This window comes from Hemibagrus wyckioides, linkage group LG14 (genome assembly GCF_019097595.1).
Source record: "Hemibagrus wyckioides isolate EC202008001 linkage group LG14, SWU_Hwy_1.0, whole genome shotgun sequence".
In the NCBI taxonomy this organism is placed as follows: domain Eukaryota; kingdom Metazoa; phylum Chordata; class Actinopteri; order Siluriformes; family Bagridae; genus Hemibagrus; species Hemibagrus wyckioides.
The window spans coordinates 22,382,900-22,397,523 of NC_080723.1; the positions used below are offsets into that span (position 1 = coordinate 22,382,900).

The 14,624-nt window shown below is 39.2% G+C and overlaps 1 protein-coding gene across 1 annotated transcript; it reads right to left on the reverse strand.

Annotated features, from left to right (window-relative positions):
* Positions 1-9,512: 9,512 nt before the first annotated feature.
* Positions 9,513-12,379, reverse strand: LOC131364405 (leucine-rich repeat transmembrane neuronal protein 2-like). The gene is made up of 2 exons (XM_058407546.1): positions 11,883-12,379; positions 9,513-11,320 (listed from the first exon to the last, which is right to left on the reverse strand). The coding sequence occupies exons 1-2, from the start codon at positions 11,910-11,912 to the stop codon at positions 9,665-9,667; spliced, it is 1,686 nt and encodes a 561-aa protein (XP_058263529.1). The 5' UTR covers positions 11,913-12,379; the 3' UTR covers positions 9,513-9,664.
* Positions 12,380-14,624: the final 2,245 nt, after the last annotated feature.

The following is a 14,624-nucleotide window of genomic DNA, read 5'->3' on the forward strand; positions in this document are numbered from 1 at the left end:
GAGTCCAAGAGAATCCAAGTTCAGTTCAATTGAGTCTTGTGGTATGTTGAGCAGACTCTTGTTTATTCAAGGCTAGTTTATTTGAGTCAGGTCTAATCAAATCAAATCTAGTGTCTAGTCAAGTTGACTCTAGTCAGATGGACTCAAGTGGATTCTAATTGAGTCAAGTGTAGTTTATTCAAATCTTGTAAAGTCTAGTTGAGTTGAGTCTAGTCTAATCAAGTGGAGTCTAGACGGTGTCTCCTGAAGTCTAGTTGATTCAAGTCAAATCCAGTTGAACTGAAACAGAATCAAGTGTGATCTAATCTAGTTGATTCACATCCAGTCCTAAAAGATAGAAAAATGAGTCATGGATAAAAATTAGCAGGAAAATGATTCGCATACAAAATTACATGCAAGAAAAAATGAATCATAAAAAAAAACGTAAATGTAAATGAATCACTTTACAGAAAATAAAAATAAATTAAAAATAATTTTTTGTGCAAAAAAAAAAATCATGTGTAAATTTCGTCTCTCCGAGCTTCACGGCTCGTCTTCCTCCATGACTTCATTCTGTTCACAGCCATGACAGATCCACTGCCAGGTTTCTCTCCTCGTCATTGGCAGTGGTTTCACTTCTGGAACGAAACAGCATCTCTCTCTCTCTCTCTCTCTCTCTCTCTCTCTCTTCAGGATCACTGCCAGCTCAGCCTCGACATTCAGAGCCATTCAGTGTCTGGAGCCTCTGGTGTGTCGTCCAAACGTCTGGAGCTGGAGGACACACGGCTCATTTGTCATGTGAATTAAGACGTGAGGAGTCTTTATAGACATGCTTCCTAACCTGGAATATTTCTTTGAGTTTCTTGTTCTTCAGACACATTGGTTTGCATGATAGAAGCTCATGAGCTCTATATTTTTCACATGAATTTGTTTTTCCTTACTATACATTAATTTTCAATTCTCACATCCTTTCCCATCCTCATTTCTTTCAGAAAAATTTCAGCCTGTAGCACTTGATCTGCTGAACAAATTCACGACACAGACGAGATGATTGATTGTATCGTGTATTCTCTGGCTAATACGATGTGATTAAAATGTCTGGAGAAAAGAATATGCAGTATTCATTTAGACTCTAATTCTCATTTACAATGAACATTCACCTTGCACTGGTCTCTGGTCTAAAAAAATTCACTGCCCTTTAAATAGATGAAGGTTTAATACATGGCATTTTTAAAAATATAAGTATATATAAATAAAAATATAAATATAAAAAAGAATATTTGAAGGATTTTCTTCTCCTCCATTAGCTGTGGTGGAAATATAAAGAAGGAGCTTTTATCAGAGAGTAGCAGGTATTCATATGAAAATAATAATAATAATAATAATAATAATAATAATAATAATAATAATAGACATAGGTGTTGAGATCATTTCCCGACCCAATGATTCAGCTTTATGGAGCTTTACCTAAGTTTTGGGAAAGATCCAAGCTATTGCACATCATCTCTATACTCAGATAGAGTACAGATACAGTACAGACAGATACAAGACTAGACAATGTTCTTTTAACTCTTTATGTTTTTATTAGATCTGAAAGTCAGTACAAATTCATACATGCAAAATTCATATGCTGTACATCCATCAAATGTTCAGTTCAGCATCTGATCCTTTCAGTGTAGAATCCGATCATCATTTCAGTGATTAATTCAATCATCATTTTAGTGTAGAATTCAATTATTTCAGTTTAGAATCCAATAATCATTTCAGTTAAGCACCCGATCATTTCAGCTTCACTTCGAATCATTTCAGCTTCACATCGAATCATTTAAGTTTCACATCGAATCATTTAAATTTCACGTTGACTCATTTCAGCTTTACATTGAATCATTTCAGCTTCAACCTGAATCATTTAAATTTCACATCGAATCATTTCAGCTTCACACTGAATCATTTCAGCTTCACATCGAATTATTTCAGCTTCACACTGAATCATTTCAGCTTCACATCTAATTATTTCAGCTTCACATTGAATCATTTCATCTTTACATCAGATCATCTCAGGTTCACATGGAATCATTTCAGCTTCACATAGAATCATTTCAGTTTCACATTGAATAATTTCAGCTACAAATCGAATCATTTCTGTTTCACATTGAATCATTTCCTTTTCACACTGAATCATTTCAGCTTCATATCGAATCATTTCAGCTTCACATCGAATCATTTCGGTTTCACACTGAATCATTTCAGTTTCACATCGAATCATTTCAGATTCAGACTGAATCATTTCAGATTCAGACTGAATCATTTCAGATTCAGACTGAATCATTTGCGTTTCACACTGAATCATTTCAGATTCATATTGTTTCATACTGAATCATTTCTGCTTCACTTGAGGATGAGTGTCCTTGCTGGAGTAAATAAAAACGTCTTTAGACTGTTTACTAAAATCTGACTGAATCTCCACTGATTTCATAGAAGGAAAAAAAACTGTTGAGGTAAGATTTGCAGATTTTCTAACATTAAGTGTCTATATTTAGCATGTCTTCTTTGCTAATTCCAAGTCAGGTAACACTTAAAGCGGCTAATGTAATTGACTAGGCAGCTAATTCTAGCTAATGGTAAATATCAGTTTGTGATATTCACTCTCTTCTGAGTGAATTATTAGTTAATTATGTAGCATTAGCCATTCATCAGATCTGCTGCACTACAATGATTTCAATAAAATAGCATGTAGTTGCTTTAAAATGAAAATCATTTCGATTCATCATCGATTCCTCACGGACATTGTAATCAATGTTAGACGCAGGTAAACACTAACTTTGATCCTTGCATTAGGAAGTTTCCTCTCTGTAAATCTCTGAGTGAAGATGGTGTGATTAGGTGGAAATCTCCAGAAGGCCATTAGGGCTGATTGTGCATCTTGTCTTTTATCAGAGAGCAGCAGGTATTGATGGAGATAAATGGTTCTTTAAGAGTTGAAAGAGAAGCACAGAGGAGTTACTGCATGCTCATGTAATGCCTCTTTCCTGGGTTCTCCATCATCATCCTTCAGAGTTAGGATCATTTTTCTGTATGATGTGCCTCAAAATAAGAGATCTTATTTGTTCTTCTTCTTTTTTTATAAGTAATATCATCAGTCTTGAAGACATTTGTATTCCATATGAATTGAGAGGAACGTTATGACTGAGCTTTGTATTCATTGTTTTATCTCATTTTATGAACGCTTTGGGAAGATAACTGTCAAATGTATGGTGTGATGAAGGTCAACAAAACTGTGGTATGATGGAAGGTCACCAAAGGTTTGGTATGAGAAGACTCCTTCCAGAAATGTTAAACATCTCCTTACAGAAACTTCACTACATTTTTTATTCAGTTTATTTGGAGCATTTGCTATATTTGCTGTATGAGCTGTTGCTATAGAAACCATATATATACACATATATATGGTTATATATACATATATATATATATATACAAGAAAGAAAGAAAGAAAGAAAGAAAGAAAGAAAGAAAGAAAGAAAGAAAGAAAGAAGCTAGAAAAGAAAAATATAAGACCTCTGATGTGTTTTAGAAAAATTCTGACCAATGAGATTCCAGAAAGAAAGAAAGAAAGAAAGAAAGAAAGAAAGAAAGAAAGAAAGAAAGAAAGAAGGAAGCTAGGAAGAAAGATATAAGACCTGTGATGTGTTCTAGAAGCATTCTGACCAATGAGAATCCAGAAAGAAAGAAAGAAAGAAAGAAAGAGAAGGAAGGAAAGAAGGAAGGAAGGAAGGAAGGAAGGAAGGAAGGAAAGAAAGAAAGAAAGAGAAAGAGAAGGAAGGAAAGAAGGAAGGAAGGAAGGAAGGAAGGAAGGAAGGAAGGAAAGAAAGAAAGAAAGAAAGAAAGAAAGAAAGAAAGAGAAAGAGAAGGAAGGAAAGAAGGAAGGAAGGAAGGAAGGAAGGAAGGAAGGAAAGAAAGAAGGAAGGAAGGGAGGAAGGGAGGAAGAAGAGCACATTTTGGCCTGGGGTGATATCATCCTGGGCTCTACAGGTAATCAGTGATGGCGTTGTGTTTATGCTGTGTGTCGTACGTTGTCTCACCTGGAGGAAATCTGAAGTGTGTGTTGATGAAGAGAGTTAAAGAGGAGATTTAGGAGGAAGCTGTGTTATTGACATTGCTTGTTAGTGGTGTGATGTACACAGTGGCTTTGCTCCACAGACGCAGCAGTCGCTCATCCTTTTATTAAACTTTGAATATAAAAGAATCCAACACTACAAACAAAACAAAACTACACAAAAAATTGGCTTCTAATAAATCTTATCTGAGGGTTTTTTTTGTTTTTTTTTTGCAGTGCAGATTATGTCCTCGAACACATCCTGCTTTCTGTCTTATCACAATGCAGCATACTGTTTCCTTCCTTTCTGCCTCTGAACACACTGTCAAAGCCTGAGATCACAACAGGAAGGAAAGAGCGAAGTATCGGGATGGAAAAATTGATTTATTCACGTCTTTTCACCCAGGTATTAACCGCTGCTCTAGTTCATTCACACAGCTGAGGAAAACAAATCCCTCTCTTTATTTTTTATTGGTTTGATTTCAAATTCCAGAGCAGCCACAACATGAGAGATTCTTAGCACCTGACAGATGACATATTTTACCTACAGCTTTTATGCATCTTTATACATAACCTGAAAAAAGAAAGAAAGAAAGAAAGAAAGAAAGAAAGAAAGAAAGAAAGAAAGAAAGAAAGAAAGAAAGAAAGAAAGAAGACCGTGAAATGGTTTGATTTTTTGCTCTCATCAGTGCTGTCCAGTGTTCTGCTGTTGAGTCGTGCTGTCTGTTTAAATTCATAAAAACATGTTATAAAATCTCTGAACTGATTCACTAACAGGAGCTTAGAGTGCTGCACCTGAAGAAAATATCACATCTTGCTCATTTTGTGTGTGTTGTCATATTAAATATGTGTGTATCTAACACTGTTAAGCCCTCAGGCTCTATTAAGCTATTTTTAGCCTGCAGTTAGAAACAGAGCTGCTACACTTCCCACTGAATACAACAGGAAACAGTAACACATCAGTCCAGGACATAATAACACGTCAGTCCAGGACACAATAAAATATCAGTCCAGGACACAATAACACGTCAGTCCAGGACACAATAAAATATCAGTCCAGGACATAATAACACGTCAGTCCAGGACACAATAACACATCAGTCCAGGACACAATAAAATATCAGTCCAGGACATAATAACACGTCAGTCCAGGACACAATAACATGTCAGTCCAGGACACAATAACACGTCAGTCCAGGACACAATAACACATCAGTCCAGGACACAATAAAATATCAGTCCAGGACACAATAACACGTCAGTCCAGGACACAATAACACATCAGTCCAGGACACAATAAAATATCAGTCCAGGACACAGTGACATGTCAGACCAGGACACAGTAACACATCAGTCCAGGACACAATCAGTCCAGGACACAATAACACATCAGTTCAGGACACAGTAACACATCAGTCCAGGACACAATAACACATCAGTCCAGGACACAATAAAATATCAGTCCAGGACACAATAACATGTCAGTCCAGGACACAGTAACACATCAGTTCAGGACACAGTAACACATCAGTCCAGGACACAATAACACATCAGTCCAGGACACAATAAAATATCAGTCCAGGACACAATAACACATCAGTTCAGGACACAGTAACACATCAGTCCAGGACACAATAACACATCAGTCCAGGACACAATAAAATATCAGTCCAGGACACAGTGACATGTCAGACCAGGACACAGTAACACATCAGTCCAGGACACAATCAGTCCAGGACACAATAACACATCAGTTCAGGACACAATAACATGCCAGTCCAGGACACAATAAAACATCAGTCCAGGACACAATAACATGTCAGTCCAGGACACAATAACATGTCAGCCCAGGACACAGTAACTCATCGGTCCAGGACACAGTAACATGTCAGACCAGGACACAGTAATACATCAGTCCAGGACACAATAACACATCAGTCCAGGACACAATAACACATCAGTCCAGGACACAATAACACATCAGTCCAGGACACAATAACACATCAGTCCAGGACACAATAACATGTCAGTCTAAGATACAATAACACAGCAGTCCAGAACACAATAAAACATCAGTCCAGGACACAGTAACAGGTCAGTCCAGGACACAGTAACTCATTATTCCAGGATACAGCAACATCATCTGTCCAGGACACAGTAACATGTAAGTCCAGGACACAGTAGCGCATGAATCCAGGACACAGTAATTTGTCAGTCCAGGACACAATAACACGTCAGTCCAGGACACAGTAACTCATCAGTCCAGGACACAGTAACATGTCAGCCTAGTGTGCATGTCCATGGCCTCAACACAGCACTGCTATTCTATACTTTTCTTCTGTATATTTTCTCACTAACTGTGATGGATAGACGTGACCCACTCATACATCACCATTTCACACACACATGTGCCTCCTCTAACCAGACTGAGTGCAGCACTGTGTCTGTGTGATTATAAAGATGATGGAGTGGCTGGAAGTGTCAGGTTTTACAGTGCAGTGCTGAAGGAAATGCAGCCTTGTCTGATTCGCACCTATCGATAGGACACGTGAATCTAGGGATGAAGAACCACTGAGGAAAAAGTCTCACTGATTATAAAAAACACATAGGAAACAATGAAGGTGATGGATCCTTCCCCCTATCCATCCATCCATCTATCCATCCATCAATTAATTCATCCAACTATCTGTCTGTTTGCCTGCCAAGTAATCCATCAATCCATACACCCCACCATTCATCCATCCATTCATCCATTCATTCATAATTCCATCCATCTATCCATCTGTCCATCCACCCATTCATCAACCCTGTAAATTCCAGCCTAACCATGGCAAGCATCAATACAAAACTTGATCCTAACGAGTAATAGTGAAAATCTTGATGAAAATTTAGATGCAGTAGTATGATATTCTTGGCTCAAACAATTAGCAACCTGGGACAAGTTTCTCTTCAAATATTTAATATAACAGCATTCCTTCGTGATATTGTACGATGTAATCGGTCACAACCTGATAATGGCTTCAGTCGAGTCTGTAATATTAAACAGGCATGACAAAATCAACTAAATTGCATGATGTTATTGAAGTTTAATGATGCTGAGCCTGAGCCTGGCATAATTACACAATTCTTATCCTTCCTGGCAAAACTGAGCTCGCCCACATCCCTCTTTTCTTTTTTTTTTTATTGTACTCACATGGGTCATTTACCGTCAACTACTCCGTAATCTAAATAACGATTACTAAATAAAAAACTCCATACTCTTCACCTCCCTGTCCATTCTTTATCCTTTCTGTTCTGTTTTATCTGCAGCTGTTCATCTTTTCTTCTCTCTCAGGTGTGTCTCGCTTCTTATACAAGTTAATGCGAGATATAAATGTTGGTACATTCCATTTTTTACCTCTGTCACAAACTGGAACTGAAATGGTCTTAATTTGTTTTTTATGTCCTGAATCTACACATAATATTGAACTTTAGATTGAAAAATCAATGTTCAGATACTGCACTTAGTGGCCAGAGCAGCTGTATGAACCGGGCTATGAAATCAGCTTTCATGACAGCTTCCTTATGTCAAGCAAATGAAGTCTAATAACAAGAAAATGCACTCGAAATGAACTCCGGTGGGTTTCTACCATGAAGAGATGATGGAGGTGTCCTGATCATGTCAGCACAAATGTTACTTTCTATTGTGTCAAACTTACAGCTTTCTCTTTTCTAGTCTTTTTCTTTTTTATTCAGATTCTGCACTTTGAATGCACTTTCTTTTCCTACCTTTCCAGCAGCCAGTGGTTTCATTCCATTTATCCATTTTGTTCATATCAAAATCTTTTCAGAACGGTGATCCATCACAGTGGAAATCAGGTCACCTTTTTTCTTCAAAACCTCAATACAATGAAAATATCAGTTCTACACACAAGTATCTTTTCTTCTCTGCCTCAATGAAAATATTATTCTGTTCCCCAAACACACACACACACACACACACTGTTTCACCTTGGAAAGCTGGAACTCTGCCCTAGACAAACAGATGATTGTTTTTTTTTACTAACATCGGTTACTTTTTACAACACAGTGCTGTAGAATTCTAGTTAAACCTTATTGGTCAGAAGGTGTTGATTAATTTTCTATAACCACAGCTCTGACAGTTGTGTGACCTGCAAATCACTTCAATAGTTTCTATGGTTACAGCTCATTCACATGGATGCTTCAAGTAATCAAAGACTTATAATAAAAACGTTTGAGAAACGTGTTGTATTTAATAAAGAAAAACCTTTCCACTGCACTGAGGTGTCTTCAGGACAGAGAACTTTTTCAGTTTCTTGGTCACATGACAAGCAGCTTGTATTAATGATGTTTGTTTTGTTTTTTATCTTATTAACTTAACCACTGATGACTTGTTACAGCTGATAAATTATAGAAATTAAGAGCTAACTCGTTTCATTGTGAACTTTAAATGTATCTATAAATCGATAACGTTTGGCATTTTCTTTCACTTATGAAAGAGAATTAAACATGTAAGGATGTGAACGTAGTCAGCTTTGGGGTGGTAACAATAACTCTGCTTAGTGATGAGTCACATCACACCACTTCATTGTTGATTATTTTCTTATGAACACATGAGTCCAAGTGATTACATACCCACAGCGACTTACATTTTTCTGTTATACAAAGCTGTCATGTAATGAAGTTGCCTAAATGTGTCATCTTCTTGGTTTTATCATGAAAAGGAAGGAAGGAAGGAAGGAAGGAAGGAAGGAAGGAAGGAAGGAAGGAAGGAAGGAAAGGGAGGGAAGGTGGAAGGAAAGGAAGGAATAGGAAGAAACAAAGGAAGGAAAGGATGGAAGGAAGGAGCGGAAGGAAGGAAGGAAGGAAGGAAGGAAGGGAAGATGGAAGGAAGGGAAGATGGAAGGAAAGGAAGGAATAGGAAGAAAGAAAGGAAGGAAAGGATGGAAGGAAGGAGCAGAAGGAGCAGAAGGAAGGAAGGAGCAGAAGGAAGGAAGGAAGGAAGGAAAGAAAGAAAGAAAGAAAGAAAGAAAGAAAGAAAGAAAGAAAGAAAGAAAGAAAGAAAGAAAGAAAGAGAAAGAAAGGAAAGGAAAGGAAAGGAAAGGAAGAACGTGTAATATTTCCAGCTAAGGCAGTAGTTTGCTATCAGAGTCAGACCTTTGTCCAATCTGGTTCTCCTGACATACTAAATCATTGGTCAGATCTCACGGGTTCTTCATTCAGACCTATATAAGTTTTTATTTTATATTACCACATGATTAGCAAGAAGTGGTAACTTATTTTCCCTCATTTTTCATTATTTCTGTTTGCTAAGTCATTTCATTTATCATTACTTTAAAGTCAAGTATCAGATAAGACAATAAACTGTAGCTTAACTGTAGACTGCCGTTTTTATTGTTGTGTTTTTCATAATATTTCTCTAAAAATACCATCGATATGACCTTCACTTGAATTTTATTGAATTCCAAAGCCAGGGGAAAAAAGCATGTATTTCATTTTTTTTTACAAACTGAAATATTCATAAACAAACCATGTATTATTTGAAATGGTCAAAATGGTCAACAGATCATCTGTGGAAATAAATAGTGTTTATACTTCACACTCTTTGTAAGATGGTTGCTGACACTTGCATTGTCCGTAGCCGTTTATGATTACAAGTGCGCCATCGTTGTGAGTCAGCTCGTACTCGTTAAAGGGCAGCTGCGTGGCCGGGTCCGCCATCGGCTGCCTTTCCTGTGTCCGGTTCTGTTGCCTGTTCTGAATGGTCAAGCAGTGGTGGGTTCGTCGTATAGAGTGCGGGCAGCACTTCCATGAGATGTACACTATGAAAATGATGAGAAAGAAGAAAAACAAAAGAGCCATGGTACCTACAATTATTGTCTGGGTTAGTACCATGTTGTCCATCATAGCAGAGTTGTCAGTAACGTCTTCCAGCTCGTCAGTGGTGGTGGTGGTGGTGATGGTGGTGGTGGTGGCAGAGGCCATTGTAGTGGGTGTGGATTTGGAAGTTATGATTGGAGTGGTGAAAATGCTAAAGCTCCCCAGATTCTCTGCATAGAAGTCCTGTGTTGGCGTCTGCATATTCCCAAACAAAGATCTAGTGAACTGTTGGGGTAACGTGGCCTCCATCGTGGTGCTGGTCGGTGCAACAGGTGCTAAGATGTTTTGGCAGAGTTGGAATCCATGAACAGCGTCTAGTATTTCCTCGCCCTGTGTGTACTCAGGGCTCTGGCACAGGATGGGTTGCTCCCATCGACCCTTAAACCTACTAAGCCAACTTGCCAGGTTGCAGATTCTGTAGGTACAATCCCAAAGGTTGTTGGACAACCCAATGGTGTTCAGGGACTTCCACATATCCATGGTTTGGGTATCGAGGCTGCTCAGCTTGTTGTTATCTAGCAGCAGAACCTTAAGGTTCGGTAAAGTTTCAAACACTTCAGGGGTTAGAGTGCGTATCTCATTCCCTGTTAGATCCAGTTTTTCCAAGGTGGTCCACTCCCACTCCATGGTACACGTTAAATTGTTGATCTTGTTCCACTGCAGATAGAGGAACTGGAGGGTGACAAGACGCGGGAAGTGGGCAAGATTGATCTTGGTCAAGTGGTTGTGTTCCAAATGGAGCTCCTGTAGCTTTATTAGCCCGGCGAATCCGTTCCGAGCCAGGCTCCGAAGCCGGTTGTTGCTTAACCCAAGGTATTCCAGACTCCAGCAGTCCCAGAAGGCCCGCACAGGCATAGTCCTCAGTAAATTGGACCTCAGGTGGAGGATCTGGAGCTTCCGAAGCCCGTGAAAGAGCTCGGGCTCCAGCGCAGTCATCTGGTTGAAGGATAGATCCAGGATTTGGAGGTTGATGAGGTGGATGAAGGTTGTGTTGGGCAGCTTTGTGATGCGGTTGGAGCTCAAGTTCAGGTCCTTGAGCTTGTAGAGCCCCTGGAAGGCGTCCTCATGCACAGTGTGTATTTGGTTGTGGTCCAGGTGGAGCCAGGTTAGTTGGGTGAAGCCAAAGAATTGGTCAGGGCTCAGGTCAGTGAAGCTGTTGTGTCGGAGCGAGAGTCCCAGGGCTCCTCTGTCCACGCCGTCTGGGGGCGCCAGGAGTCCCTGCGTGTCGCAGTAAAACTGCAGGTCCTCGCAGCGGCATTTCTGAGGGCAGGCTGTGCATGACGCAGGAGGGAGGCACAGTAGCATGCTGATCACACAAAGTGCTGCTGGTGCTTGTCCCACCAATGGCCACCTTGGAATGAAAACCTGGGTGGGTATAAAGATAAGCACATCTGATCTCAGCATAAGTGCGTGTCTCGAGCTCTAGGTTTAGCACTAAATATTCACGTCGATGCAGAATTTCAGCTTCGGATATTTTTTTGTAGCTGCTTTCCAGTTTTTAATACTAATCAACTCATTACCAGTAATTATGCCAAATGCCCAAATCCATGCATTATTCATTCAGCTGATTCAGATGCTAAATCTGTTGCTCATTTGCAGATTTCTGAATAGATTCCATTTCCATAACCTTTTCCTCTGCATTATGGAACCAAACGACTTTATCAGCACCCTTTTACTCATAGTTATTATTTCTCATCAAAGAACATTACTGATGTTATTTAATCACAATCTAAATCACAAGTTTGGGTGATTTAAAATGAGGAAATGGTGTAAAAAAAAAAAAAACATGACATTTTAAGTGCACGGGCAGTCTTCTCCCTCATTCTCGCTCTCTCTCTCTCTCTCTCTCTCTATCCCCGCTGTCTTTTCAATTCACTATTCATTTCCTATTCACGTCCAGACCGTGTAAATCAAAGAGCAAACTTACCCATTCTTTTGTGAACATCAGTGACTGCATTCAACTGTCCTTTTCTGCAGACTTCTGGAAAAGCCAGACGAAGGACAAATCCAAGGGGAAAAAAGCCAGTGGAGTGAATGCAAAAAGAATGAAAGAAATGCCAAGCCTCCTGAAATGAAACCAATTCAGAAATTCCATGGTGTATTTTGGTTTTTCTCCAGAGCTATGGACTGAAAGATAGCGAGCTGCAGACGGCAAAGTGTTGTCGATCATCCGTGCCATTTATCCCTCTCTCGCTTGCTCATTCTGGCTTGTGCTCGTTCTGTCGCGCGCACCGTCTCTCTCTCTCTCCACTCCCTTTCTCACTTGCTTACTGCCTCACACTCGCAATATGCTTGCCCATTTGATTCACTCTTTCCACTGCGTTTTTTTTTTCCTTTCATGCGTCATCATCTGAATATTGATCATTTCAGAGTGTGTGGAAAATCACAGCTGAAATGAACACTGTAAATCTCTCGCTGTATCTCTCTCTCTCTCTCTCTCTTTCTCTCTCTATCTAGTCAGCTGGTCACTCATTAGAGATGCGTGTGAGTATCGCAACGCTGCCGTCCTGTGGAATTCATTTACATTTACATGTCTGTTAGGGATTCAGCTTTAATACAGAAAGGCTAGATCGAAGACTAGAATATCAAATCCCATTCTAACTACCAGCCATAGATGCAATGATGGATTTATAATTAAATGATTAAAAATGTATCTTTTCATTTCCATATTGCAGCAGGTAGCACTGCTTCCTCACAGTTTCCTGCTTTGATTCTGAGCTTGGGTTAAGTTTCTGTGCATGGTTTCTCCTTGTGCATGCAGCTTTCCTCCAGGTTTTACTGATTTCTCCCAGTGTGCAAGGCATGTGCAAGGTTAATAGCAATAGACGGCCTTTAAATCCACAATTTATTCCTACCTCACACCCAGAGGTCTGGAGATTTGCTCCAAATCCACAGAAGGATAAATCACTTACTGAAGATGAATGAAAGGGAAAAAATATATGTTTATTGTCCCATTTTTTTCTGCTTGGTGGAGTTAGGCAGTACTATATGGCATATAGATGAAGCCAGCGTACTCCATGAACGAATACGAAGCAGTCGTCTGATGATGTCAGAGAACTTGTGTAGGAGTACAAATGAAATGAATGGACGTTATGCATTTAGCTGGATAAACTCGCTCTTTTATAATAAATGTAATGAAAGACAAAGATAATCTTATCTTGCCAGAAAACCACAATACAGAGACATAAACAGTTATATTTGAAGATAAATATGAAAAAGATGGATATAAAATAGATATGCATGGATGGATGGATGGATAACTTGTCATACAGCTAATGTTTGACAGCTTTTTCAGATAAGACTTGCAGCCTACATGGCAATATTATACTCTTCCCCTTCCATATAAAGGATTAGATATATATAATAGATATTATGCATAGTGGCTTGATGATTAGCATGTGCCTCACACCTCCAGGGGTTGGGGGGGTGGGGGTGGGGTGCTTGATTCTCGCCTCCGCCATATGTGTGTATGGAGTTTACATGTTCTCCTGGTGCTTAGGGGGGTTGTCTCCAGATACTTTGGTTTCCTCCTTCCTCCCCCAGTCCCTGTGTGAATAGATGTGTGAGTATGTGCCCTGTGATAGACTGCCATCCTGTCCACTTTCTTGTGCCTTGAGTCTCCTGGGATAGACTCCAGTTTCCCCATGACCCAGTAGGATAAGCAGTGTAGAGAAAAGATATATATATATATATATATATATATATATATATATATATATATATATATATATATATATATATATATAATATTATAATATCTATAAAGCAACAGTATCAGGAGCTACACTTGTACTTCATAGATAGATTACATCATATGGTCATATCATTCCAGCACAAACTGCTTTAGTTTCATCACCACACATCCTCCACACTACAGGAGTTCCCCAGGGGTCAGTTCTTGATCCACTTTTGTTCGCCGTACATACTGATTCACAGGTGTCATGTGTCTAGTCCGGGCACTACTCCTCCCCACCAGCAGAGGTCAGTGTCTGCTGAATTCTAGTCAGATGCTTATTACCTGTTTCTTGTCTATTTATTTACATAGTGTGTTCACAGTGCATTCTATGTGAAGTCTTGCCAGTCTCTTAATTCTGTGTAATTTATGAGTTTTCCTGATTTTATATCCCTCTATTGCTCCTTTTGTTATCATGTGTTCTTTTGTGCTTGACTGTTTTGGACCGTTGTCTGCTTTATGACTGTGACAGATTATGATATTTTTACATTTTTGCACAGCTTTTGTTCCGAGTTCAGTTCACTACAGCAGGGTGATGCTCAGATCTCATGGCTTTTCCTCAGGGTGCTATTGAAATGGCAAACTTTACTTTGCTTTCTTCTGTCCACTCACAAAAAAAACATATATTATAATAATTCTAGACTTATCGCACATACTTGTTATCACCTGGCATAGATATCACAACATTTATTATAAGTATGAGTAAATGACCTTGGTCTTGGACATACACACAATAGCAGCTTGGTATCAGTACCTCTCCTTGTCTCAGTGTGTGTGTGTGTGTGTGTGTGTGTGTGGTATTGTTGCCATGACAATGCAGACGACCAGATGGACTTTGATCACCGGACTTAATATAGCAGTCTGTCTATTCAACTAATTCCAGACATGAAAGTTACAGACTGCATTCTCTTGAACTCTTTTTATTCACACAGCCAC